We start from the raw sequence: 27,443 nt of genomic DNA, 5'->3' as shown, positions 1-27,443 counted from the left end.
AATATGTCTTGTCCTGCCCAGAAGAGCAGGCAGGGTCATCAGCTGACATATATGGCACAACTAGGGCCTTATTGCTTATAAAGCTTAACCCATTTAGAACTAACTACAAACGCCTCCTAAATCATGACAGTTTTCAGAAAATCCCATGTTCAAACTATTTCATGTCAAGGACCCCAAAAATGATATGTAATAGGACCTCCGACCCCCCCATCTGAAAATATGTTGTTCCAGGGAGCCCCCAGAAGCAAATATTTGAGTGAAAAACGTTCACTCTGAAAGAATATAAATTCCAAATTTGCGCCACATTTTCACGATTTTTCAACAATAGCAGACCTACAAGCTACAAGCAGACCCATACGAGCTTGTAGATCTGCTATTTTTCCCCAATAGCTAAAAGTACAACATAATGCTTTAAAACACCAAAAGGGAGTTCCCGCCCAGAATGACTTAAAGCCACATGCAGTACACTGGCTCTCTGTTCCCCCGGAGGACGTCATCCGGTGTTGCTGCAGGTTACTGGGGTTCACACACACACTTCAGCACATCACTCACACACACACACACACACACACACACACACACACACACACACACACACATGAGCACATCACTCACTCACACTCACATTACACTGACCACACTTTAACTCACTCAGGACGCGGAACCCCTTTTGGTGTTTTAAAGCATTATGCTATACTTTAAGTTATTGGAAAAATAGCAGATCTACAAGCTCATAGCGCGGCACGAGCTTGTAGAACTGCTATTTTTCTTTTTATCACGAAAATGTGGCGCAAATCTTTGAATATATATTCTTTCAGAGCAAACTTTTTTTTGTTTAAACTAAAATCTTTGCTTGCTTCTGGGGGCTCCCTCCCTGGAACAACATATTTTCAGATGGGGGGTCGGCGGCCAATGTCATAATATATATTTGGGGTCCTTGACATGAATACGTTTGAGAACCACTGACGCATAGAAACATGGGGTTTTTCAGGAAACCGTCAGGATTTAGAAGACATTTTTTTTAAATGTCGACCTCAAGCCTAAATGGGTTAATGGCGCTGCCCAGCATTAATATCAGATGTCATTTGGATCACTCTGCTCTGATCTGTAATGAAATCTACCCATCAAAGTGTGTCGCCTTCGTTGCCGACAGGTCTATCTTTTGGTATATATTATATATATATATATATATATATATATATATATATATATGGCCGAACTCATCCATCAATACCACCCCACCAGAGCTCTGAGGTCTGCGGACCAGTCATTGCTGACCGTGCCAACGTCACGCATCCTCAGAACAAGAGGTGACCGCGCTTTTGTGGTGGCAGCCCCCCCCTAAGCTCTGGAACAACCTCCCCCCCCCCCCATATTAGAGCTGCTCAATCTATCAATATATTCAAATCCCTTCTCAAAACGCACCTTTTTTCCCCTTGCTTTTAATGTGAACTGATTTTAACCTTTTTAGCCACTGCATATTATTTGAATTTGTTCATTGTTTGTCTTTTGTTGTGAAGCACTTTGGTCAACTTCGGTTGTTTTATACGTGCTATACACTGTTAGCCCAGATTTTGAATCCTGTTGTATCAACTAAAATATTAAAAGTACAATGTAAATATACTATTTAAGTTTTATAAATAACTAATAAAAAAAGTGTAAAGTGTACTTTGCATTTTATAGTAATGTGATGAATAAATAATGTTTAGTTCAAATACATTACAATGTTTTAGTGTAGATTCAAATTAACTTAACATGTATTAGTTTGTCAAGAAAAGCCGCAATGCCTTATGGGAAGAAGAAGAAAGGGGGAAGAAAGAGTGGCGTGGCAGGCTGGCAGACATTAGGCATAAGTAGTACAGCAACAATAGTTAGTTTTATACATATCTTAGCCAGGTGCTAGACTATGAAACATTTGCATATCTTAGCCAGGTGCGCAGCTAGACTATATCGTTTCCAACTCGCGGGAGGATAAGTTTACAGTCGGGAGGCGGGACCGCGGGAGCTGTTTACCCGGCCGAGCATTCCGGTCCGGACTGAAGCTAAGCTGTGCATCTGCATTCTGGTGAGTACTCATTTGAAACAGGGCGACACTAAATATAACATGGTTAATCAAATAGTGTACTGGTCTACAGTAAGTTCTACTTCTGACGATATGTAAACACCGTCAGAAGTCTAGAACTGATTGGGGTAAAAAAAAAATAGTTTGGCTAGAGTGTGACAGAAGATTATGTAGCATACTAGGCTAACCTTTTCACTTAGCCAGTGCATTTCAGACAGGATAACAGTCACAGTTGTTCCCTTTTTAATCAATGAAGGGACGTGGCTCCACTGCCCGCGTGACTGCATTCAAATTTCCCCGGTTCGTTTGCACGCGACGGAGACGCAACGCGCCCGGTGGAGCCCCGGTGTTATAGTAGGATAACACTCACAAAAAGCCACCTCTTAATGTCATGCGATTTGAGTGGTGGAAGAAGATCTTTGTAGGCTAAATAAAGCATTTAACCCCCGCAGCTCGTCGCATCTCAGACGAACGTCTGCAGTGCTGCCTGAAAGACAAACTATTTGTTTTCTAAACGGGACAAATAGACCACGACCACCATTACAATCTCTATCGTGTGTGTGTGTGTGTGCGTGTGTGTGCGTGTGTGTGACTGCGTGCGCGCGCGTATTGTGTCTGTCTGTCAGTCTCATTGTGTGACAACTGTATTACCTAAAATACATTATTATGGCCTGTGTTAATGATGGGCAGTCTAATAATAAAGACATATGCTATTGTATTTTTACATAAGCTATTATGGTTTTACTTTACTACTTGGAGAGCCACATATATTCTGAGGTGGTAGTGTAAAACGGTTGAGAACCACTGATATATTGCATGCGATTAATTGGCATCAATTTTAAATCCCCTCATTTATTTTGTGTTGTGTTGCAGGTCACAAAGTCAGATCTGCTTTGGAATTGTAAGTATTGGCCTTGTTGTAGGCTACTCCATTAACTGTGACAAGAGAACACAGTTTTTTAAACATTATAGAGTTCAACATGGAAGTATAATGCCGAACCATTTCCTTGTTTACATCAGGAATGTCTTTTAGGAGAAAAGAAGTTGTCACAGAAAAGCCTGAAATCTACTAGACGGTAAAGCGAGGTATTTTTTCTTTTTATAAAACCTAATTTTATATATATAATTTTCGGAGTTGCCTTGCCCTGTTGCAATACACACTGTACTCTAATGTGCGTTTTGCTTGGTGTTCAGGCTGGTTCTGCGTATTGCCGCAGATGATTCCAAGGCAGTGTGCCGTCTGAGTGTGACATTTGGAGCCCTCATCATGTCGTGTCGGGGTCTGCTGGAACAGGCCAAGGAGCTGGGACTGGACGTGATGGACGTCAGCTTCCATGAGACTCCAGACCATCTCTGATGCCCGCTGTGTCTTCGACATGGAGGTGAGTAGGGCACAAGTACTATTAGGGACATGATCGTGATACATACTTGCATGGGAAATGGCATGAGATAGAATTATTTTGAATAGAACTTATATGAATCCTCTGTTGTTGTCTCTAGGATGAGCAGGGATACAACATGAGTGACCGTCCTAGACATCGATGGTAGATTCCCTGGTTCAGGCTAAACTTTGAAGAGGTACTTTGTCTATGCATCAGTAAGCATTACATAAGTTAACCCATTGGTGTTTTAAGCATTGTTATATACTCTAGCTATTGAAAAATAGCAGATCTACAAGCTCATAGCGTGGCACAGAGTGCCGTGCTACGAGCTTGTAGATCTGCTATTTTTGAAAGATAGTGAATTCAAGCCCTTTTCCTCTTTTGTCATCGACACATCACGGCTGTAATCAACCTGGCTGTATTTCCCAGCTGACTCTGGCGTGAGGGTCATTGCTGATCCAGGCCACTACTAGAGGCATGTGCTTACACACGGGCAGACAACATCATTGCCAAGAAAGTTATCATTCAAGAGCCTGGCATTGACGGTAAGAGTGTTCATTATGGGGAAAATTCCCCTTATTCAGTCTGAAAATGTGTTATTGGTGACACTTCCTGGTGGTAACGTGGGTTATTGATGTCTTCTTCACAGAGGAAGACGATTGGACTAGTGACCGGACTCTGATGTACCATGTCAACGACGGCGTTGTTCTCCTGTTGGAGAACATGGGCGCATACACTGTGGCCGCTGCCTCTACCTTCAATGGCTTCCAGAGGCCTGACATTCACTATGTCATGTAGCGACCTGCCTGGTGAGTACAACACATCATTGGTTTGACTCCTCTGCAGAGTTGGGGTCCGTTACTCATAAAAGTAAGGCACTACATATTACATATTACTTTTGAAAAAAGTAATGCCTTACATTACTTTATTACTCCCTGGAGAAAGTAACTAGTTACATTACTCGTTACATTACTTTTGCGTTACTCCATAAAATCGCCTGAGATGCATTGTCAAATAATTTGCACTGAACTGCCACACAACAATATAATATTTAGTTTGGGGTCTGTGAGGCCAAATCTCATCAAATGGTGGTCCATGGCTAAAATGCAGAATACATACTGGACCTTGATATGAAAATGGTTGAAAACCACTGTACCACGTGGTTCTAGGCAAATATTAACTTTCCCAACAATATATATTCAAATAAAATAATGAGACTGAGATAAATCAGTAGACTATAATTATGTTCACAGTGCTTTAGGATCCCTTTCTTTATGATGTGGAGTCCCCTGCTCCATTGCTCATTAAATGTAGTTTTTCATTTCGGCATATTTGGTTTATTTATCTCTACATTAACTAACTAGTGATTGTGAGAGCACACGTTCTACAACAAACAAACAGACCCTTGCCAGGTTTTAGAAGAGAAACAAGCAGCCATGTCTATGAAAACAGCCCAAAAGAAGCCTGACTGGGCTATCATAAAACAAGCCCAAAGTCGCTTGTAATAAGCGGACATGGCAACACCCCAACGCCTGCTCCGTCTCTGTGACAGTGGGGAGACTGGGAGCTTTCTGTGCAGCGGAAAAGTGCTACGGAGATTTTAATACAGAGACGACTTAAATGACAGTTATGACACAAGCACTGTAGGCTATATCACAAAAAAACGGACAATGATGTGTCCGGCCAGAGGTTGAGTTGGGAGGAGGAAAAGTGGGTCTAAAACCGGACGTCTGGCCACCCTACGAGTCCACGACAGTAACGAAAAATGCTGTGCTGCTGATGATCTGACACCGGTTTGACATGTTCTAGTCCGTACTGCGTACTGCGTTGCCAGCGCACCATTAGTGTTCATGTTCAACTCATCTCCGTTGTGTGCATTATTCTCTAAAGCAACACTGCTGAAAGCAGCCACATGATGCAAGTAGCGAGTAACGGCAGCGCTAAAGCGACCAGTAACTGTAGTGTGATTATCAATTTTGGAGGAGTAGTGTCGTTATATTACTCGCTACCGACCAAAGTAGTGTCGTTACAGTAACGATATTTTCCGTTACTCGTTACACCCAACTCTGCTCCTCTGTATTCTTTATCTTCTTGGTGAAGACTTAATTATTTACCAAATAGTACTGGTGCTAAATGTATTAGCAAATCAAATGTAAATAATAGTGTGTCACAGATTTTGATTATTTGACCATGGGCTCATATGTTTGCTTTTTGTTTCAGATTTGGTGGAGACCATTTCTTGGAGTGCTTGACCAGTTATTCTCAAATCTGATTGACCTTGAAGAAAGGTGTAACTGGACAACGTCTTACTTCAGACCAAGGTGAGTTGTCTACACTACTCTACTTCCTCTCTTCCCTCGATCTCTTTACCTTTCTTATGCAAACTTCTTTCTTATGTAATTTATTCTCATATTTCCTCTATGCTTCCGATCATTCCACCTTTAATTTATTTTGATTCATCTTTATCCTTTCCACTTCTGTCTATTCATATCATCACCTTAAAATAATGTCTTAAGTAATCTTTTGAAAAAAATGATAAGTTGGCTCATGACACTGACCACCTCTGGTAAAATGGCCTAGATCCTAAACGATGTTCCTGCCCATTTTAGTATAAATGGCCTAGCATTGGTCTGTCTGTATGTCCGTCTGTCTATCCATCCATCCAGTGTTCTATCCTTTATGTTCCACAGAGCCAACAGCTGTCGGGTTTTTTGTCTTCGGGAACTGCCAGTCATCTTGCGGGACGATCCTGCTGTATTCTTCATTACTTGCTCCGTAAGTAACTAAAAAAGTGTATAGTTTTTTTTCTTTAAGAAAAAATAAATATTGTGCAATTCTTTACATATATTTGCACAGCATTATCTAACGGTATGACTATGTCCTGTCCTTGTTCATTTGTTTCTGTTAGGATGTAAGTGAGATTTCCTGTACAATGAGACACAAGCAGAAATCCTCTTCATCAATCCATAAAGTCCTCAGTCCAACCCATCCAAAGTCGGGATCATCTTAGAAGGGAGTGTGGTGATATGCCTTTTAAGTTTGTTCCATTTGAAGTCACTGGTCTGCTGAGCAGTCAGTCTGTGTGTCTGTGTATAGCCTGGTCCAGCCGGCGTGCTTTCTGGTCTAGAGGGGTGGACACGCTTCGAGCAAGCGCTTGATGATATGCACACAGCTGCCATCTTGCAAGCAAGGTGCTACCTATGTGCAACTTCCCATAGACAGCCCATTCATCCAAACAGAACACCTATCTAATTGTATTAAATAATGTGAAGCTCACCAACATTGCAGCTGTACGGAAAGCTTAAATCACCCTCTTTCTATCTGCATGTTTGTTTAATAAAAATCCACTCTAGACATGGGAAGTGCTCTGACTATCACTCAACAGCCCATGTTTAGAATTTGCACACACAGAAAATTTCTTGACAGGATAACGTGTCTACGGTGGATTTTTATGAAACAAACACTTTGCAGGTAGTAAGACGATAATTCAAGCTTTTCATACAGCTGCAATGTTGGTGAGTTTGAAGTTATTTAAAACAATTAAATAGGACTTTTCTGTTTGGATGAATGGGCTGTCTATGGGAAGTTGCACCTAGGTAGCACCTTGCTGGCAAGATGGCAGCATATCAATATTGGTTCACCAATCAGAGCCCCCCTCCGCCCCTCCCCTCCCTGGACAGCGGAGTTACTATATTGTAACTATATGCACTGTAGTTCACTCTCACTCCTAGACCAGGAAATGTCTCACGTTCGCCTAGGCTTTCATTTTTTGAGCCGTAGCGAATGAAAATAAAAGCCTGGATGCCGAGGCTAGTCTGTGTAAAACCATTTAACGTTTAAGTGTGTAACATATTGTTGCTGTCGGGCAGAATCCTTGTATCCCCATATTGCAACCTTTTATGTTTTAAGGCCATACTTTCATCATAGCAAACTCACACAAAAGTAGCGAACATAGGCGATCTACAAGCTCACAACGCGTCACATCTTCACTGAGTGTGAAGATTTTAAATAGTGAAAATAGCTATTTTCACAATTTAAAATACTTTTAAATACTATTTTTTGAAAGCAGCCGTTTTGGACATATGAGGCTTCCACCCGATATCAAACGATGGAGTGTATGTTATTAATTGAAATATTGTTGATGATACAAGTTTTCTTAATGGCAAAAAACGTCTGCCCTTCATGACCTGGGACAATACACTTGACACAAAACAACAAATGCACGTATGGTGTATCAACAACTGGACAGTATTGTAATTCAACTTCTGAACAGAATTGTCCCAGGACATGAAGAGTAATGTTTTTTGCCACTGTTAAAACATTAAGAAAAGATAAGGGCTATGTTGTGGCCAATTCACAATTTCACAGTATACTTTAAACATAATGTGGTGCACTTGTGTCTTTACTACAGTACAGTTAATTAACTACTTTCAACCTGAGTGTCATATTATATTCACAAATGTAATGGGAAAAAAAATGTTCAAGAAAGAAATACAGATCTGGAAGTTGAAGGGAAGTTGTTGATGCTGGAAACTAAGCTCAAATAAAATTGTTTGAAATAAACAAAGCAATGGTGTATTTCTCATTTTATTTATGATGTGGAATAATTATTTGAATTTATATTATGCAAAATGTAAGTTAAATCAACCTTGCAACCTAAGTGCAATGAACTTAACATTCTTAGTTATAGTACAAAGGAATTTAAGTTAAATCAACCTTGCAACCTAAGTGCAATGAACTTAACATTCTTAGTTATAGTATAAAGGATTTTAAGTTAAGTCAAGGAAGGATTTTAGTTTATTTAACTTAAATGCTTCAATTCAGGAATTTGTATTTTTCAGTTAACATCACTCAAGTTTTTTAATTATATAACTTAACAATTGTTCGTGCAACCCGTTTCCATAAAAATATTAAGTCTATTGAACTTATCCGGGCTAACAGTGTATAAATAAAGTTTTGATTGATTGATTGATTGATTGATTGATTGATATATTAGAAGCCGCACAGAAGTCTGAGGTCTGAGGACATGGAACTCCTCACCATCCGTCACGCAAGAAGACGGACCCTCGACGATAGAGCCTTCTACGTGGCGGCCCCCTGCCCTCCATCCCCTTGTAGATCCATAGAGCCTTCTACGTGGCGGCCCCCTGCCCTCCATCCCCTTGTAGATCCATAGAGCCTTCTACGTGGCGGCCCCCTGCCCTCCATCCCCTTGTAGATCCATAGAGCCTTCTACGTGGCGGCCCCCTGCCCTCTCTCCCCTTGTAGATCCATAGAGCCTTCTACGTGGCGGCCCCCTGCCCTCTCTCCCCTTGTAGATCCATAGAGCCTTCTACGTGGCGGCCCCTGCCCTCTCTCCCCTTGTAGATCCATAGAGCCTTCTACGTGGCGGCCCCCTGCCCTCCATCCCCTTGTAGATCCATAGAGCCTTCTACGTGGCGGCCCCCTGCCCTCCATCCCCTTGTAGATCCATAGAGCCTTCTACGTGGCGGCCCCCTGCCCTCCATCCCCTTGTAGATCCATAGAGCCTTCTACGTGGCGGCCCCCTGCCCTCCATCCCCTTGTAGATCCATAGAGCCTTCTACGTGGCGGCCCCTGCCCTCTGGAACTCTCTCCACCTTGGAGATCCGTCAGACTCCTATACATTGAACTCTTTCAAGTCTGCACTGAAGAGACATTAATTTGTTAAACTCAGGCTTTCGGCAACTAGTCTGTTTTTAGTTTTTCGTCTTGTAAAGCGTCCTTGGGTTTCTTGAAAGGCGCTATATAAATCCAAGTTATTATTATTATTATTAAGTCACATTTAGGCGAATTAGTTATCTTTTCTTAGCTCTTGTTGCAGTCTCCACCTTCCTCCCTCCCCTCTCTCTCTCTCCTGAAGGAGAACGGTATAGATTCTTATAGGACCGTGGCGTGCAGCCAGCAACTCACAGAAAATGCAGGCCAGGAGAGATCGATAAGGTAACGACGAAGAAGATGAAGCAGAGAAAATTGGCGTGTGGGCGGCGGTGCAACTGCAGGCCCAGACCGCCCTGCCTCCGACGGTCACAATGAAGTCAATGAGAAAAAGGAGGTTGCGCATGGAGTGTGCTAAACCAAAATCCAGCAAAAAAAGGTAGCAGGTCTAAAATTTAAATTAAGTGGCGGACAAACGCTTTACGCGTTTCGGCTATGAGCCTTCATCAGAGCATTCACAAATTTCACATCAAGTCAATTCAAGTCTTTGAAGTCACAATAAAGTGTGGTTGGCTTCTAGTATTCTTCTCTACATTACACACTTCAGCCCTATTTAATATATACTGTACAAGCTCACAATGCGTCACATCTGATATTTTTTTCCCATACCTTTTTAACGTGTTAAAACGGGATATTCTGCATAATTAGTACTTTCTAGTTTTGGTACTTTAAAAAAATATATATGTTTTTTGTGGCTTACAGTTTTATTTTATTTCATAGAGGGAGTCGAACCCGCGGCACACTGCCAGACTGAATTACCAGTCAAGGTACCTATACTTTTGGTACTTTTAAGAACATTTTGATACCAATACTGTCTTAGTTGTTACTCAAGACAATGTTGAATTCCGGACTTTTTACTTGTAACAGAGTATTTCTACGTTGCGGTGTACGTGTTCCATCTCTCGGCTCTTATTGGCTGCTACTACACCCAATAAAAAAGGCTTAATCTCATTTTAGAAGTCACATTTACATTCTCTCTCCCCCTCCCCCTCTCTCTCAACGCTCCCCTAAGGACACATTTACTGAGGCCATCTGGCTTGCAATGCGCGCACACACACACACACACACACACACACACACACACACACACACACACACACACACACACACACACACACACACACACACACACACACACACACACACACACACACACACACACACACACACACACACACACACACACACACACACACACACACACACACACACACACACACACACACACACACACACACACACACACACACACACAGCAGGTTAACTGAGGTGTCTACTATCTGTGAACACCTGAACTCAGAACACAGGCAAACACAGATGATGTCGACTGGCCTCAATCCTCTATATATACTGTATATATATACACGATTACACGTGCGGTCCGCATTCACAACAAACACACGGTATAAGTAACACATGACACCAAACACACACACACACACATTCTGGATTGATTTGACGAGTCCCGTGTTATTCATGGACTGTCGTCTCTAGCCTGTATACACAGACCAACTAGACAAACAGAAATACACTAATCCTCTCCCTTTTCTACGTAATCCTCCTCCTGACAGAGATGGGCCAAACACCACCGGTCAGAAGGTCACAGGGTCGATCACAGGTTCAATTCCCGGGGTCGAGGTGTCCCTGAGCAAGACACTTAACCCCTAACTGACCCCCCCCCCCCCCACCCCCCACCTCCCCCTGTGAGCAACACCCCACTGGGTGAAGCTGAAGAACTGAATTTCTCCTGAGGGATGTACTGCAGGTCTAATTATTTGTATTACCCAATGAGTCTCGTTGCGACGCATTGTGAGCTTGTAGATCGGCTATTTTCAAATGGCCGAAATGTACTGTATAGGGTTGAAGTGGTTAATGTATGTTTTCTAATCAAAATCGCCAAAGTAACTATTAGTAACCAACGTTTTCAAATAATTGTAGTGAAGTAAAAGTACACATTTTGGCTCCGAGATGTAGTGGAGTAGAAGTAAAAGTATTGGGAATAGGAAATATTCCAGTAAAGTACAAATACCTCAAAATTGTCCCATTCTGAACGGTAACCCATTTTGGTGTTATAGCATCATGTTATGCTTTAGCTATTGAAAAATAGCAGATCTACAAGCTCATAGCGCGCCACCGAGTGGCGCGCTACGAGCTTGTAGGTCTGCTATTTTTGAAAAATCGAAGAACGACTGACATTTTTAGAATCTGATCTCAGGTCAGAATGGGTTCATCAGACCAGTGTGTGTCCAGTGGAAACCTCGTATGAATCTGATCTCAGGTCAGAATGGGTTAAAGTACAGTACCTAAGTAAAAGTTACTTTAGTTACTTTCCACCACTGCTTAGCAGATGGCGCGGCCATGTTTACAACAGGCAACAGGAAGTGAGCCATTTTCCTTTACTCCACGCATGCATGGGGCTTTTGTGATAAAGGAAAGGGAGACATTTTTTCTCCACTTTAATCCGTATAATCTAAGAAAGAAAAACACACAAACACCACAATTATCTTTTCCCAAATTACATCCTGGAAGATTCTAAATAATGTAGCCTAGCCTACATACGTAAATAAACCGACTCTTGAGTTGCTGTAGGGTACGTTGACTTCACCGAGACAAATTCCTGTGTATGTGCATTGTACAACCATACAGTAGCTGGCAATAATAATAATAATAATAATAAATCTTTTCTCCTTTTTTTTGCCTGATCAGACCTAAAAAAGGTTGTTACACCAGTTATAAAGTAGGGCTGTGTTTTGTTTCGTTTTTTTACTTCAAACAGTGTGCAGATATTTGATCTTTTCCTTGGTTCTTTCCTTGATGTCCAGCACTTGTAGCCTAAATAAAATACAGGCATCAGATGCGCACACAATCTCCTCTGGGAACGGTCGAGTTCAGTCAGATAACTCACCAATAGATTTCACCAATATGTATTATAGAATGAGAATGAGTGTGCATATAATATTGTATCTTGGCGTTCGGCTCTGCTACGTTTTTCTCCCTGCTCGGCACAATTAAACACCATCATTAAACATTAAGAGCAGGGAGATAGATATACAATAACAACCCCCCCCCATGGGGAACAGAAATGGCAGAGCCCACCGGTGGTGCTGGGGTGGTGGCGATGGGAACAAACATCACATAACAACCAGGAACCATTATGCAGAAGGAAGGCAGGACGAGAGCATGCAGTCTTGAGATCAATTCCAATACCCCAAATCTTGGCCACTCACTCACTCACACTCGCTCACTCCAACATGGCGGTGTTGCGGAGACATTGGTGACCTGCTGAATTATGTGACAATCGTGTTGACATCACATAATGTCAGTGATCGAATGTAAATCATTTCAGTTTGTTTATTAGCAAAGTTCAACCTATAGGTGTATTTAGGCCACATTATTTTAAAGACCTGCAAGTTATGTGAAGTCCACAACAAGACGGTCACATATTTTCGGCAGGTCACCAATTTCACGGGAACACTGCCATGCTGGAGTGACCTAGGGCGAGTGGTCGAGACTTTGGGCATTGGAATTTGGCCTACATGTACAGTAGGTGAGCTTAATAAATACCCCGCGCAATCGGTCAGCTGACTGCCACATCAGCGTATGACATGTGGGTCTTGAAAACACTGAATACACCCACAAAGTAATGCTGCATATTAAACCCCTCGGTATACTGTATATGTATTATGTAGGCGCCCTTAAGCACAGAATGAAGCCGCTCGAGTATACCTGACTGAACTAACTCTGCAAGCTACGCGTCATTTATTCCCATGTTAACGTAGATTCGAGGCCACTACAGGAGGATGTTATGCAATTTTTTTGTACATTCTAAATGTAAGTTCATCTCATCTATAGTGCAACACCCGGTTGATCTCACTACTACTAGATCAAGCGACATGCTGGATGCCTGGATGAGTGCCTTATTCCCTGTCCTGATTATGCCGTTTGATGCCCTCGGCTCGAGTCGGCTAGCTGGGCCCTGTGAAAGATATCGTTGGCAAAGGCATACCAGCCCAAGCACCACTTGGATCTCCCCCTCTCTCACACACACACACACACCCCCACAGTCACACGCAGCACACACACACGCAGTTGCACGCAGCCCGCACACACGCACACACACACACACACACACACACACAGTCACACGCAGCACACACACGCAGTTGCACGCAACCCGCACACACACACACACACACACACACACACACACACACCCGCCCCATATTTACCCAGCCCTCAGTGTGCACCTGCAGGTTGTCCACTTTAAGCATCTTAATTGGGAGTCAGTAATCATCAAGTAATAATTTACAGAAACTAAACAGACTGCACCTCCTGTAAGGATTGGAGGAACACAATCAGACAACAGACTGTACAGACAAGCTTGTATTTACTGTATATGCACAGTACGGGCACAGGCAGATTGCAACATGCATAATATTTATGCTCACACACACACGCACACACACACACACACACACACACACACACACACACACACACACACACACACACACACACACACACACACACACACACAAGACTGTGACCCAGATTTGCACAGGAGACAGAAACGCATAGGTGTGACTGTGACGAGCATGAAGGGTACACACACACACACACACACACACACACACACACACACACACACACACACAAACACACATGAAGGGTACACACCCTTAGATAGCAATTCTAGTAGTCATAGCACGTCATAGTACATATGTGTAGCATAGTAGTATAGATGTATAGCTTATATGTATAGTTTCATTATAGATATTCCACTGTTACTTTCTTAGCTACGCATGTTTCATGATAAATGTCTTTATGTGATGTATTCCCATGCTTTTGTTCTTGCTTAATGTAAGTCGCTCTGGATTAAGAGCGTCTGCTAAATGCCTAAATTGTAAATTGTAAATTGTACACACACGCACACACACACACACACACGAAGGGTACACACACACACACACACACACGAAGGGTACACACACACACACACACACACACACACACGCGCGCGCGTACGCTACGCACAGGACGGTCGGCGAGAGATCCCCTGGAGTCATCGGCGACCTCACTCTCCATCCACGTTTGTCCTTTCTGTACGCCCTTCGGGATTGGTGCTATTTAACCCATTCTGACCTGAGATCAGATTCATACGAGGTTTCCACTGGACACACTCTGGTCTGATTAACCCATTCTGACCTGAGATCAGATTCTAAAAAATGTCAGTCGTTCTTCGATTTTTCAAAAATAGCAGACCTACAAGCTCATAGCGCGCCACTCGGTGGCGCGCTATGAGCTTGTAGATCTGCTGTTTTTCAATAGCTAAAGCATAACATGATGCTATAACACCAAAACGGGTTCCCGGTCAGAATGGGTTAAGTGATGTACTTCTGCGTTATAACTAAGCAGCCAATGGTATACACAGGCATGGCCGCCGCCGCCGCAGCAGCCAGAGGACGTTAGGCCTGCATGCTGCTGGGTCAGGGCCAACGCTTGTAGATCTATTTTTAGGAAAGGGGATGATTTATTTAAAGCGTTTCTCAGTGACGTCGTGTGTGTGTGTGTGTGTGTGTTTTGTGTGTGTGTGAGAGCACGGCGCGTGCATGTGAGAGAGCATGTACTGTAGGCATACACGTGTACCATATGCCTTAATTTACACACTGATGAGGATTTCTAAGTAGGAGTAAAGGTCCTTTCAGATGTGCAGCGATTAACGCGCCTATAGTAATTAATTTTGAATGACACATGCGCGCTCGTTTCGTGCAAAAAAAAGCCCGGCCCGGACTAACTCGAACTGGATTGTGTTGAGCTTTTTTTTTACGCTTGCGTTGGTGCGCCCCTCATGAGCAGACCTGTCTGTTGAACCAGGCCCTCATGAGCAGACCTGTCTGTTGAACCAGGCCCTCATGAGCAGACCTGGAGCAGACCTGTCTGTTGATCCAGGCCCTCATGAGCAGACCTGTCTGTTGATCCAGGCCCTCATGAGCAGACCTGGAGCAGACCTGTCTGTTGATCCAGGCCCTCATGAGCAGACCTGTCTGTTGATCCAGGTGACAACGTCTGAAAGTACCTTAAGACGTGTGCTTGTGGGCACAAAGATTTCTAACACCACAGTTAATAATAACGCCATAGTTAAGAACTGCCTGGGGAAGAAAAAATAAAAATAAAAAATAAAACTCAAACTCACAAGGTGTGAAATCAGCGCAGAATTGAGACCAGCGACACTCGGGAAGTGACGCGACTAAATGTCACAATGTTATTTCTGTCCTTTTATAGCCGGCGTGTTGTTTAGATTAGGATGTGAGCACTGAGGCAAGGCATGCCACGACCACGACCACGTCCTCCGGGCTTCCAACGTGATCCCCGTGTCCGAGAGAGAGTCAATGTGTACGAGAGAGAGAGACTGCTTAGGACAGTGTGTGTGCATATACAGTATATATGTGTGTGAGTGCTGAGACATTGTGTGCATATACTACTGTGCACAGTGTGTGTGTGTGTGTGTGTGTGTGTGTGTGTGTGTGTGTGTGTACATGTTTGTGTGTGAGTTTATGCTTGCACTTAAGCTTGTGTTGTTATGGCAACGTAGGGGAGCTACCCAAAAGAGAACATTGTGTGCGCGTGTGTGTGTGTGTGTGTATATGGCCAAAAGCTCAGGCCCCTGCCTCTGGGGATTGCCAGTGCACACAAGCAAACACAGACACATGCACACGTCCGTGCACAAACCATCCATATTAGTAGAGGAACACACACACACACACACACACACATGCTATTTAATATGCTGATGTGATGGTCACATGTCAACGTGTGGCGCGTGTCTAACATTGTGTGTGTGTACAAATACTGTACATGTATGCTTTAGCTATTGAAAAATAGCAGATCTACAAGCTCATAGCGCGCCACCGAGTGGCGCGCTACGAGCTTGTAGGTCTGCTATTTTAGAAAAGTCGAAGAACAACCGACATAGAAACATAGCTTTTTCAGAAAACTGTCAGGATGTTTTTTTAATCTGATCGCAGGTCAAAAAGGGTTAATAAGATTGACCTAGACACAATACTCCACAATGAATTGTAAATGTATAAAAGATTAAATATTTCAGTTACATAAGATTCAGATTCGAGCCGTTTTACTTGGCCTTCACATGTTCAGCTGTGTTCTGGACAGACTCGTTCTTGACTCAGCCATTTCTATAGGCCCCTCCAGAGAGTTGTTATTTAGGTTTCAGGGTCTGGACTTTGGGCCGGGCCACTCGAAAACTTTCACAGAGCTTCCTCTGTAAGCTTTCTCCTGTGTCTTCTCGGCGGTACATTTTGGGTCGTCGCCTTATATCTCGCGCACTTTCCGACATTACGCAGCCGGACTTGTTTTAATCGCAGTATAGGTATAGCATGCTGGTGTCAATGAGACCTGAAACATAAAACTTGAAAGGTTCTGCAAACGTTCCATAAACTGCATATTTGTGTGTGTAGCGTGTGTGTGTGTGTGTGTGTGTGTGTGTGTGTGTGTGTGTGTGTGTGTACCAATGCGTGTGGATTGTGTCCAAGTCTCACACTGCATGCCATGGCCGCGTGCTTCTAATTTGGCACAGCAGATAATACCCCGCTTGGTATTAACACGAAGAGAATAACAATGTAATGAATTAGCTCCGAAAGATTCAACTACCACAACTCTGAGAGGTCAGGGTGGCGAGAAAAACAACAACACACAGACACGAAAGGCTGTGTGGAGGCTGAACGCACAGCGAGCAACGCACAGTGAGCAATGCACAGCCAGAGAGACAGTTCCTGATATACAGTAAGCTGTGTGGAGGCTGAACGCACAGCGAGCAACGCACAGCCAGAGAGACACTTCCTGATATACAGTAAGCCACAATTTAACCAGCGAATATATTTTAATAGCTAAAGTAGAACATAATGCTTAAAACACCAACAGGGGTTCCCGCCCCAAAATGGGTTAAGATAAGGAAAATACTATATTAACCACTTATACCCAATAAGCTTCAGTCGACCGGGTTTTCCCCATGGGGAGTTCTGGGTCTCCTCTTCAGTCGACCGGGTTCCCCCCATGGGGAGTTCTGGGTCTCCTCTTCAGTCGACCGGGTTCCCCCCATGGGGAGTTCTGGGTCTCCTCTAAAATAATAATGAGAGCCGTTTCATCCCACAGGGGAAATTCCGTTTTCAGCTTCCCCCAGAGGAGCGGAGCGCGGTTCATTCCCTAATGCCACATGTCCGACCGTCACGGCATTAAAGGACCATACCTGCTTCCATACACAAGTCATAATCTGGTCAACGCGTTGGTCATAGCCGATACGCTTCTTGCTCAGGGACACATTGGCCGGGCCGGGCATCGAACCTGCGGGACTTTCTGCCTCCCAGGCAGGCAGGCTTGTCTAATGTCTAACGGTACCCATTCAGCTATTGTGGCTGCCCTTGTCCACACCACACCACGTACCTGTATGTTTGCTGACAATAGCTTGTAGGTCTGCTATTTTTGGCGAATGTTTGCCAGGTAATCAGGCGCCAGAATACTGTAGGTATATGCTAGGTTTCATGTGGTTAAAAGCTATAGCTATCAAATAAATAACGGTAGTGCATCACGCACACACCAAGACTTCAGTTCAAAATATGTATTTCATTTTCGAACAGGGACATGTACGTCCCTGTCACATGAAGAGTAAAAGCTAAGCTAAAGAATATCAAATTGTCACGATAACTAAAGTCCCAGACGACAATCCAGTCTCACAGCACAGGATCAATATTATCGCACAGCGTGATGTGGAGAAGATTAGAGTTGAGAGACAAAAGGTAATTAGGTGGAAAGGATCATAAAAGGAATAAAGGATCATAAAAAAAAACTAAAGAATGAATGAAAAGACTCGATGCCATTGACAGCAGGCCTTTACAGTGGCGTTCCCGAAGCTCAATGTGGCTCTTGTGTAAATAATTTATCCTTAACCCATTCTGACCTGAGATCAGATTCATAACGAGGTTTCCACTGGACACACACTGGTCTGATTAACCCATTCTGACCTGAGATCAGATTCTAAAAATGTCAGTCGTTCGTCGATTTTTCAAAAATAGCAGACCTACAAGCTCGTAGCGCGCCACTCGGTGGCGCGCTATGAGCTTGTAGATCTGCTATTTTTCAATAGCTAAAGCACGACATGATGCCAAACACCAAAATGGGTTCCCGGCCAAAATGGGTTAAGGGGTGGGTGGGGGTGGGGGGGGTGTATAGCCCCTGAAGGCTGAGTAGACATCTGGAATGTGGGAAATGTTGTTCATAGAGCGTGCTAATGACAGTGCCGCTGCTCGCCACATTAGCAATCATGACTGTTATTTATGCTGTTCGCTCCTGATTTAGCAGTGAAGTTTTCACCAGCTGCTCTGCATCCCGTCAGCTGCCTCGTGGTGCCGATAAAGCTTTTCCCCGTACAAAAAAAAAAAAAAATCACCAATGCGGAAACCCATTCATTCACATGATTTACACTTAACCCATTCTGACCTGAGATCAGATTCATACGAGGTTTCCACTCATGGACACACACTAGGTCTGATTAACCCATTCTGACCTGAGATCAGATTCATACGAGGTTTTCCACTGGACACACACTAGGTCTGATTAACCCATTCTGACCTGAGATCAGATTCTAAAAATGTCAGTCGTTCTTCGATTCTTCAAAAATAGCAGACCTACAAGCTCGTACGAGCTTGTAGGTCTGCTATTTTTCAATAGCTAAAGCATAACATGATGCTAACACCAAAATGGGTTCCCGTTCAGAATGGGTTAAAGCATAAATGTATGGATGGATGGTTAAATCCTGGCGCCTTTTGCTCCAAGTCTCTACCCGCCACGGCTACAGCTATGACTGGACAGCTTTGAAAAGTCGAGATGATTTTCCACGTGAGAGAGAACCCACATATTATGATTAGAAAACCAAAACCCCAGCTGTGGCCTCAAGGGTCATTGTTGTTGCTTCAGACATTCAAGCATATAAAAGTGAACACACAAGCAGATGTAGCCTCGTTTTCTGCCATTCAATCCCCTCATACACAAACATGTATGCATGTACACACTAACACACACACAAACTCAAACTGGGTTTGATTCGTTAAAACTAAAAAACACCCAAAAGGAAGGAGCAACATGTTATTAACTTAAGGCAAGCCCTTTGTCGTACAAAAAATAGCTAACAACATTTGTTCATGATCACGACATGCAAGCTTGTAGATCTGCTGTTTACACCATTTCTGAAATGGTGTACATCTCCCAAAAGGAAATGCATGTACTCCGTCTGACCAGAAGCAGGGATAACAATCTATCCCCACAAGCCATAAACATTAATGGCCAGGGGGGGGGGGGTGTCAAAAGCAGAGGCATACGATGTCCCTCCATCCTTCTAGGCAAATTAAACCACACACCTGCTTCCTTTGCACGCACGCACACGCACGCACGCACGCGCACACACGCACGCACGCACGCACGCACACTCCCCATTTATAAACGTAAATCTGATAAGAGAAAAATAATTGCATATACCGTATGTGCCACACCAGATATATTATTAATTATAAAAGCAAAAAATGCATTTGGCCTGTCACAATAATTAAATGATCGCCTAATGAATCCCAATAAGTTTTGCATAATCACAATTTTCCACAATACAAATATTGTTGGAATAGCTGACCTATACAAGCTCCAATCTGTTTTTGTAACAAATTAAATCATTAAATATGGCCTATTTTGGACATCAATTCGTACTTGAAACTTGGCCTCGGTAACAAGGAACATCTCGGGTGCAAACATAGTGACTGGGACAGACTATATGCACCCACTGCACACTAAACGAAGTGGAAACCGAGCTACACTTCCTAACCATCTGCCCATTGTACCAAGACATCAGAGACACATACTTCCCACAGATTACAACCACACACGGAGATTTTGAAAACATGACCAATGACAAAAAACTCCCATATCTGCTGGGCGAAGTACAACAATGTGCAAACACAGCAGCAAGATTTGTGAGTTGCTGTGATAGGAGAAGGATATCAAATGGAACACAACCACCCTAAAGACTAATCATTGTGTATATTCCTGCACTATACCTGCATTGAGTTATCTTGGTACACGTGATCTATTGAAGATTCTGACCTTCAAAGTACATAATTTTTGTTCTGATTGCATTTGCTGTATCGTTGTATTGTTCTTTCTGCTTTGGCAATGTAAACGTATGTTTTCTCATGCCAATAAAGCCCTTTGAATTGAATTGAATTGAATTGACTGGGCATACATTTATTTAAATCTTTATATATATTTTTTTGTACATTTTTCAAATTTTGAGCAAATAAAACTCAGCATAAACAACCAGAAATAGGGGAGGGAACCAGGGAGGGACAAGGTGGAAGGGGTCTGCTGGTTGGTCAGCCAGGGACCAATCAGAAAGCTGACAAAGAGTCAAATAAGTGTGATTGGACGATGGGTATATGTAATAGCTGTTGACAGGCCCTAGATGGAACGCCACTCCGCAGCAGGCAGACATCAACTCACCTGTTTCCAGTTGTCGTAGACCAGGATCTTGCTGTCCTCGTCGTCAACTGTCACACTTCTCTCGTAGCCTTCTCCTGGGAACAAACACTGGATGTCACACAGAGGACTACACACGCCACACGCACACGCCACACGCACACGCCACACGCACACGCCACACCGAGCATCTAAGCCATATATGTCAAACTCAAGGCCCGGGGGCCAAATCAGGCCCGTGAATTAATTATCTTTGGCCCGCGGGATGATATTTAATTAGTATTAGAACTGGCCCTCTGGTATATTGCACGGACCACCATAATACTACAACAGGAAACTATTTTCAGTTTGAAATGCATTTACTTTTTTTGCTATTTGCCTGGGACGTCCGTGTGTTGAAACACAGTCTGGCCCTTGACTTCTACCAATTTCTTTATTTTGGCCCACCGTGTATTTGAGTTTGACATCCCTGATCTAAGCTCATGGATTGTATGACTCCAATATGTTTTATATAGGAATATATTTTTCAGAAAACTGTCAGGATGTAGAAGACATTTTTTCGAATCTGATCTCAGGTCAAAATGGGTTAGGGTCCATTTGGCTCCATTTGTATACACTGATAATTTGTATGAACAAAAAGGAGGCATAGTGGAGTCATACGATCCATGAGCTTAGACGCTCGGTGTGGCGTGTGTGTGTGCTGCTTTTTGGGATAAAGCCTCGACATAATAAGGATATCAAGAACAGTCAATTGCAGAAGCAGGCTCATCATAACTACAACGTAGCCCCATCCCCGCCTATATACTTTTATGACGTGCATGCCAATATATATACTGTATATATGTATGGCATTCAGCCAATAGAACTATTCTATAGAACACCCCGTGTCATCAGCAGATGGGAGACATCTCTGCACTCAACACTGATTGAGTGTTTTTGGACCGTGGATAACATTACATACAGTACACCCCACTGTAAAGAGGAGCACCAGCCCCTTCAGAGAGGGGATAACATTACATACTGTACACCCCACTGTAAAGAGGAGCACCAGCCCCTTCAGAGAGGGGATAACATTACATACTGTACACCCCACTGTAAAGAGGAGCACCAGCCCCTTCAGAGAGGGAGCCTGGCAACCTCAGACCGCCAGATAAGGTTGGGTAAGGTTCTCCCCTTAGAGTATATATATATATATACCAGTAAGACGCGCAAACGCGGGAAGCGAACGCAGCTCGTACATATTTGGGTTTTTTTAAGATTTATTTTTAAGTTATTATTTTTTTAAGTTAAGTTATTTTTAAGTTAAGTTATTTTTAAGTTTTTAACTTAGCCATAACCATATAAGGAGTCCCCAAAGCAGCTATACGTCCAAATATGGAGTGTGTTGCATCAATCACAAACAAATCACTCAGCTCCATATATGGGCACAAAGGGGGGACACACGCACGCACGGACAGACATGATCTGCTAGGTCTCATAGTAAGTGCTCACTGCGTTCGCAATTAATAGACGGCACCCGGGAAGAAAACCCTGAGGCGAAAAGGACATAGTAGCCGAATTTGTCATTGCAGCTCGAGCCAGCGCTGGGCCGTTGACGTTCATGTTATCGGGGCCCATGACACGTCGTGAACGCTATGTTTCATATTGAGGCAATCCATCCCAGAATGCACTCTGTTCCTATACCCGGAAAGGAGGAGTGAAATCGCCTCATGCGCTTTTGAGCAACTTATAATCCAAGTGGATGGGAGGAGGTTCACTTTGTAACAAAGTGGATGTCATTTCCAGTATTCTGGTGGATTTGGGGACTTTGATACTTATCAGTATCAGGCTTTACTAATTTAGAATTAAAAAGCTGAAAGTACAGTGAGCCTACATACATTTGACGACGGAAGCGATAAAAGAGCCATCTGTAATAATAACAACCACTAATTTCTTAACCCATTTTGGGGCGGGAACCCCTTTTGGTGTTTTAAACATTATGTTATAATTTAAAGCTATTGAAAAATAGCACATCTACAAACTCATAGCGTGAGCACCGAGTGTCGCGCTACGAGCTTGTATAGGTCTGCTATTTTTGAAAAATTGTGAAAATATTTATTTCAGAAAACTGGAGGATTTAGAATTTTTTTTTTTTAATTTTGAGGTCAGGCCTAAATGGGTTAAAATTACTCTCTCTATAATTGCATTCAATTAAAAATGTAGATACATGTGTGTACAGTATGTGTACACTGTATGTGGGACTGGACTTTATCCAGACATAATATACATATAGCGAGAGTACAAGAGCAACATTCCCTCTCTCTCAGTGATGAGAGAGAGGTTTTTTTTTTTTTATTATATTTTTTATCCCACGATTTTGTAACCCATTTTTCACCCCTGTGTCAATCATCTACTGTGATCCTGGGCTCTACACACCCTCCGCCAACCTGGGGAGAGCAACGGACTTAACTCATGCTTCCTTCATGCTTGAGTGTCCAAGTTGCTCCTTTACACCTGACAGTGGGGGGGAGTTTCCCTGGTTGGACGTCGTATAGCGCGTGGAAGGAACACGTTATTCCAACCAGTTCCTTTCCCCTGCATCAGGCGCCCCGGCTGGCCAGGGGGAGGCAGTTTAGAGACCAGAGAGAGGTTTGACAGCACAAAAAGGGTACAACCCCCCAAACGCAGGAGAAAATGCTGGCGCGGGAGAAACGGTCAAATAAAAAGGAAGTCTCCTGATAAACACAGGAGGGTTATTGGCAGGTAAAGTGCAGGGTGTGAGTCAGCATAGCGACAGAGCTTAACCCATTCAGACCCGAGGACGATTCTACAAAATGGTCTTCTAAATCCTGAAAGTAAAAAAAAAATATATATACGTTTCTGTGTCAGAAGTGGTGCTCAACAATTTCATGTCAAGGACCCCCAGAATTATCTGTATTTGGCTGCGGACCCCCCTCCCCCCCCCCTCATCTGAAAATGTAGTTCCAGGGACCTCCCAGAAGCAAACATTTGAGTTAAAAATGTTCGCTCTGAAAAAAAATATATATATATATATTCAAAGATTTTTCAAAAATAGCAGACCTACAAGCGTGTAGCGTGGCACAGAGTGCCGCATTATGAGCTTGTAGATCTGCTATTTTTCAATAGCTAAAGTAGAAGAGAATGCTTAAATGGATTAAAGGGGGCAAACAGTATACGTACGCCACATCACTCTGTGACTGTGATTGCGTGATTGATTGATTGGTTGGTTAGTTGCATGGCAGAGAGAGGACTGGCTCTGATCAGTGATTATCCTCGCTGACAGACACATTGATTGGGGTGAGTGGAGAGGACCCCTCCTCCTCCTCCTCCACCCCAGAGCCGAAACAACATCCATTCTGCCCTTTACGTCATAATCATCGGGTCAACGTCACTTTCTTTTACACAGGTTGTCTTAAGGGCTTAATGCTACCGGCGTCATGTCATTATCCGTTCAACAGCTTTGGGCCAAAACATCGTTCATATAAATATAGACTTCATCCCCCGTTCACTTAAACTGTAAATAATTGTTTACATTATTAAAAACTTTACAGAATGTATTAGGGATTTTCCCGGAACTCCTTTTTCGGGATTATAGGCTTCTCAACTCAATCCGTGCTTTAACCCATTTTGGGACGGGATCCCCTTTTGATGTTAGCATTATGTTATGCTTTAGCTATTGAAAAATAGCACATCTACAAGCTCGTATGAGCTTGTAGATGTGCTATTTTTGAAAAATCGACTGTCATAGAAACAAAGCTTTTCAAAAGGTCAGGATGTAGAAGACATTTTTAGAATCTGATCTCAGGTCAGAATGAGTTACCGTGTGGTCTGTGGGATTACCCGTCTATCTCTTTTAGAATCTGATCTCAGGTCTGTGGGATTACCCGTCTCATCTCATGCAAGTTTCAAGTCCCTGCGAGTTGATTTTCATACTGGAAATGGATGGAATCCACTGGCTTCCAGACCACCGGCATCGTCCTTTGAGGATCCGCTTGGCCTCATAATATATAAACAGTCAACAACTCAACATAATACGAGTTAATATTTTAACTATACCATATTTAATGATGCCATTATATCCTATAAAGTTCTTAGTTATATACAGTATATACAGTACAAAGCAGCCTCCTTAAGGATGGCTAATAACGTTTCTTGTCAGTAGTCATTCATTTACCGGGCAATGATTAGACGTCACAATTTGGAACCCTGGACACTTCATGTATTGACGGAGCTGTCCAGGGTCAGATCAATGACACGTGACTTATGTTTTTGGGGCTAGATCTTCCCGTTGAAACTGTAAAAGGGTGAGGACGGGCGGATCAATGTTAAACGATTTATGGCCTTGGCTGTACAGTATATGGCAGGTTCTCTGAACTATGGCGTCGGCAAGGAGGTCTCATCCACTGTACTTGTACTGTATTTGTACTGTACATACAATTCATCGGCTGGTCGCAATCACATTAAACCCATTCTTGGCGGGAACCCCTTTTGGTGTTTTAAAGCATTATGTTATACTTTAGCTATTGAAAGATAGCAGATCTACAAGCTCGTAGCGCGCCACCGAGTGGCGCGCTACGAGCTTGTAGGTCTGCTATTTTTCGAAAAGACGTGAAAATGTGGCGCAAATCTTTGAATATATATTTCAGAGCGAACATTTTTAACTAAAATATTGGCTTCTGGCGGGGGGCGGGGGGTCCCTGGAACTACATATTTTGAGATGGGGGTCCGTGGCCCAATAGAGATAATTCTGGGGGTCCTAGACATGAAAAAGGTTGAGCACCACTGACATAGAAACATGGGTTTCGATTGCTGCTCTGCAAGGGTGAGTGGAAATGGAGACATAGCAAAGATTATTGAAACAAACACACAATCAGGCCCCTTTTCCACCGGTTGGTTCCCAGTGGGAACCGGGTCAGTTCTTTTTGGTTCTTAGTCCATGAGCCAGAGCTCCAAAATCGAAACGTTAATTATGAATTGAGTGTAGCAAAACCACACCTATTAGATTGTTATCACCATGAAACTTCCCAAGTTGATTACTTATACGAAGACAATGATTTATTGTATTACAAATTTTACATTTTTCCAATATGCAAATGAGGCATTATGTAGGAAAATATGCAAAAGAATCAAAAATATGAAAAAGCTACTACTGTGGAAGGGTTATCATGTATTAATTTACTTATCCTATAAACAATTTAATATAGGGTATAGTTTGGAGCTCTGGCTCATGGACTAAGAACCAAAAAGAACTGAACCGGTTCCCATTGGGAACCAACTGGTGGAAAAGGGGTCACACTGTCCCTCTGCGGGCCAATCATTACCCTCTGTTTGCGGATCAGAGTCTATGGACAGCGACCGGTCCGACTGGCCGGCCAGGGACAGCGCCAGCAACGACTTCCCCACGCCGGTCTGGCCCAGCAGCGCCATCCGGAGCGCCCCGCCGTGGTTCTGGGTCTGGTTCTGGTAACACGCCGGCAAGGTGGTGGAGGCGGAGGCGCTGGCCGACGCCGTCAGCTGACCGAACGCCTCGGCCCCGGGGGCCAGGAGCCCCGTGTCCGTGATGGGCAGGACGGCGGGCTCGCCGTCGTCCAGGCCCGGGGTCCAATCGCAGTCGTCCGACACGGCCTCCTCCCGCCTCAGCTGGTGCTTGATTGGCAGAGGCGTGCTGCCCCGGCGCAGAGGGGGCGCGGTGGTGAGAAACATGCTGTACTGGAGAGGGAGAGAGAAGAGATGTGTGAGACGTTATATTAAGGGCTACACGGTCCATTTGAAACATGCTGTACTGGAGAGGGAGAGAGAAGAGATGTGTGAGACGTATATTAAGGGCTACACGGTCCATTTGAAACATGCTGTACTGGAGAGGGAGAAAGAAGAGATGTGTGAGACGTATATTAAGGGCTACACGGTCCATTTGAAACATGCTGTACTGGAGAGGGAGAGAGAAGAGATGTGTGAGACGTATATTAAGGGCTACACGGTCCATTTGAAACATGCTGTACTGGAGAGGGAAAGAAGAAGAGATGTGTGAGACATATATTAAGGGCTACACGGTCCATTTGAAACATGCTGTACTGGAGAGGGAGAGAGAAGAGATGTGTGAGACGTATATTAAGGGCTACACGGTCCATTTGAAACATGCTGTACTGGAGAGGGAGAGAGAAGAGATGTGTGAGACGTATATTAAGGGCTACACGGTCCATTTGAAACATGCTGTACTGGAGAGGGAGAGAGAAGAGATGTGTGAGACGTATATTAAGGGCTACACGGTCCATTTGAAACATGCTGTACTGGAGAGGGAGAGAGAAGAGATGTGTGAGACGTATATTAAGGGCTACACGGTCCATTTGAAACATGCTGTACTGGAGAGAGGGAAAGAGAAGAGATGTGTGAGACGTATATTAAGGGCTACACGGTCCATTTGCCGTGACCCAAATGCCACTGTTTATCCAGCGTTCCTATTATTAAAGTGCCTGGCCCCAAAATGGAACGCCCCCCCCCCCCCCCCCCCCCCGCGCACACGACACGGACACTATAGCAGATCTACAAGTTCTACAACGCATCGCACGGCCATGCGGCGTGAGCTTGTAGATCGGCCATCATTATTGATGCGCTTCACCCATGTGCAACTGAGTACAACTCGAGCTGCTATAGTGTGCCTGTACTACAGAGCGTTCATGTCGACTGTTATTCACTGTGGGAGGGAGGGAGGGAGGATGCATGCGTTGGGGGCA

General features: G+C 43.6%; 1 protein-coding gene across 1 annotated transcript in view; it reads right to left on the bottom strand.

Moving 5' to 3' along the window:
* rem2 (RAS (RAD and GEM)-like GTP binding 2) overlaps nt 1–26,415 on the bottom strand; it is a gene marked incomplete at its 5' end in the record, with an annotated part of 63,238 nt that extends 36,823 nt beyond the window's left edge. Inside the window, 2 exons of the mRNA XM_080777234.1 lie at nt 20,737–20,810; nt 26,034–26,415. Of these exons, the coding sequence (XP_080633360.1) occupies nt 20,737–20,810; nt 26,034–26,415 (456 nt within the window). The remainder of the gene's footprint in view (nt 1–20,736; nt 20,811–26,033) is intronic.
* Nucleotides 26,416–27,443: the final 1,028 nt, after the last annotated feature.

Source organism: Protomyctophum bolini (assembly GCF_963924005.1).
Source record: "Protomyctophum bolini genome assembly, chromosome: 12".
Lineage (NCBI taxonomy): Eukaryota > Metazoa > Chordata > Actinopteri > Myctophiformes > Myctophidae > Protomyctophum > Protomyctophum bolini.
This window is presented reverse-complemented; position numbering and strand designations above follow the sequence as displayed.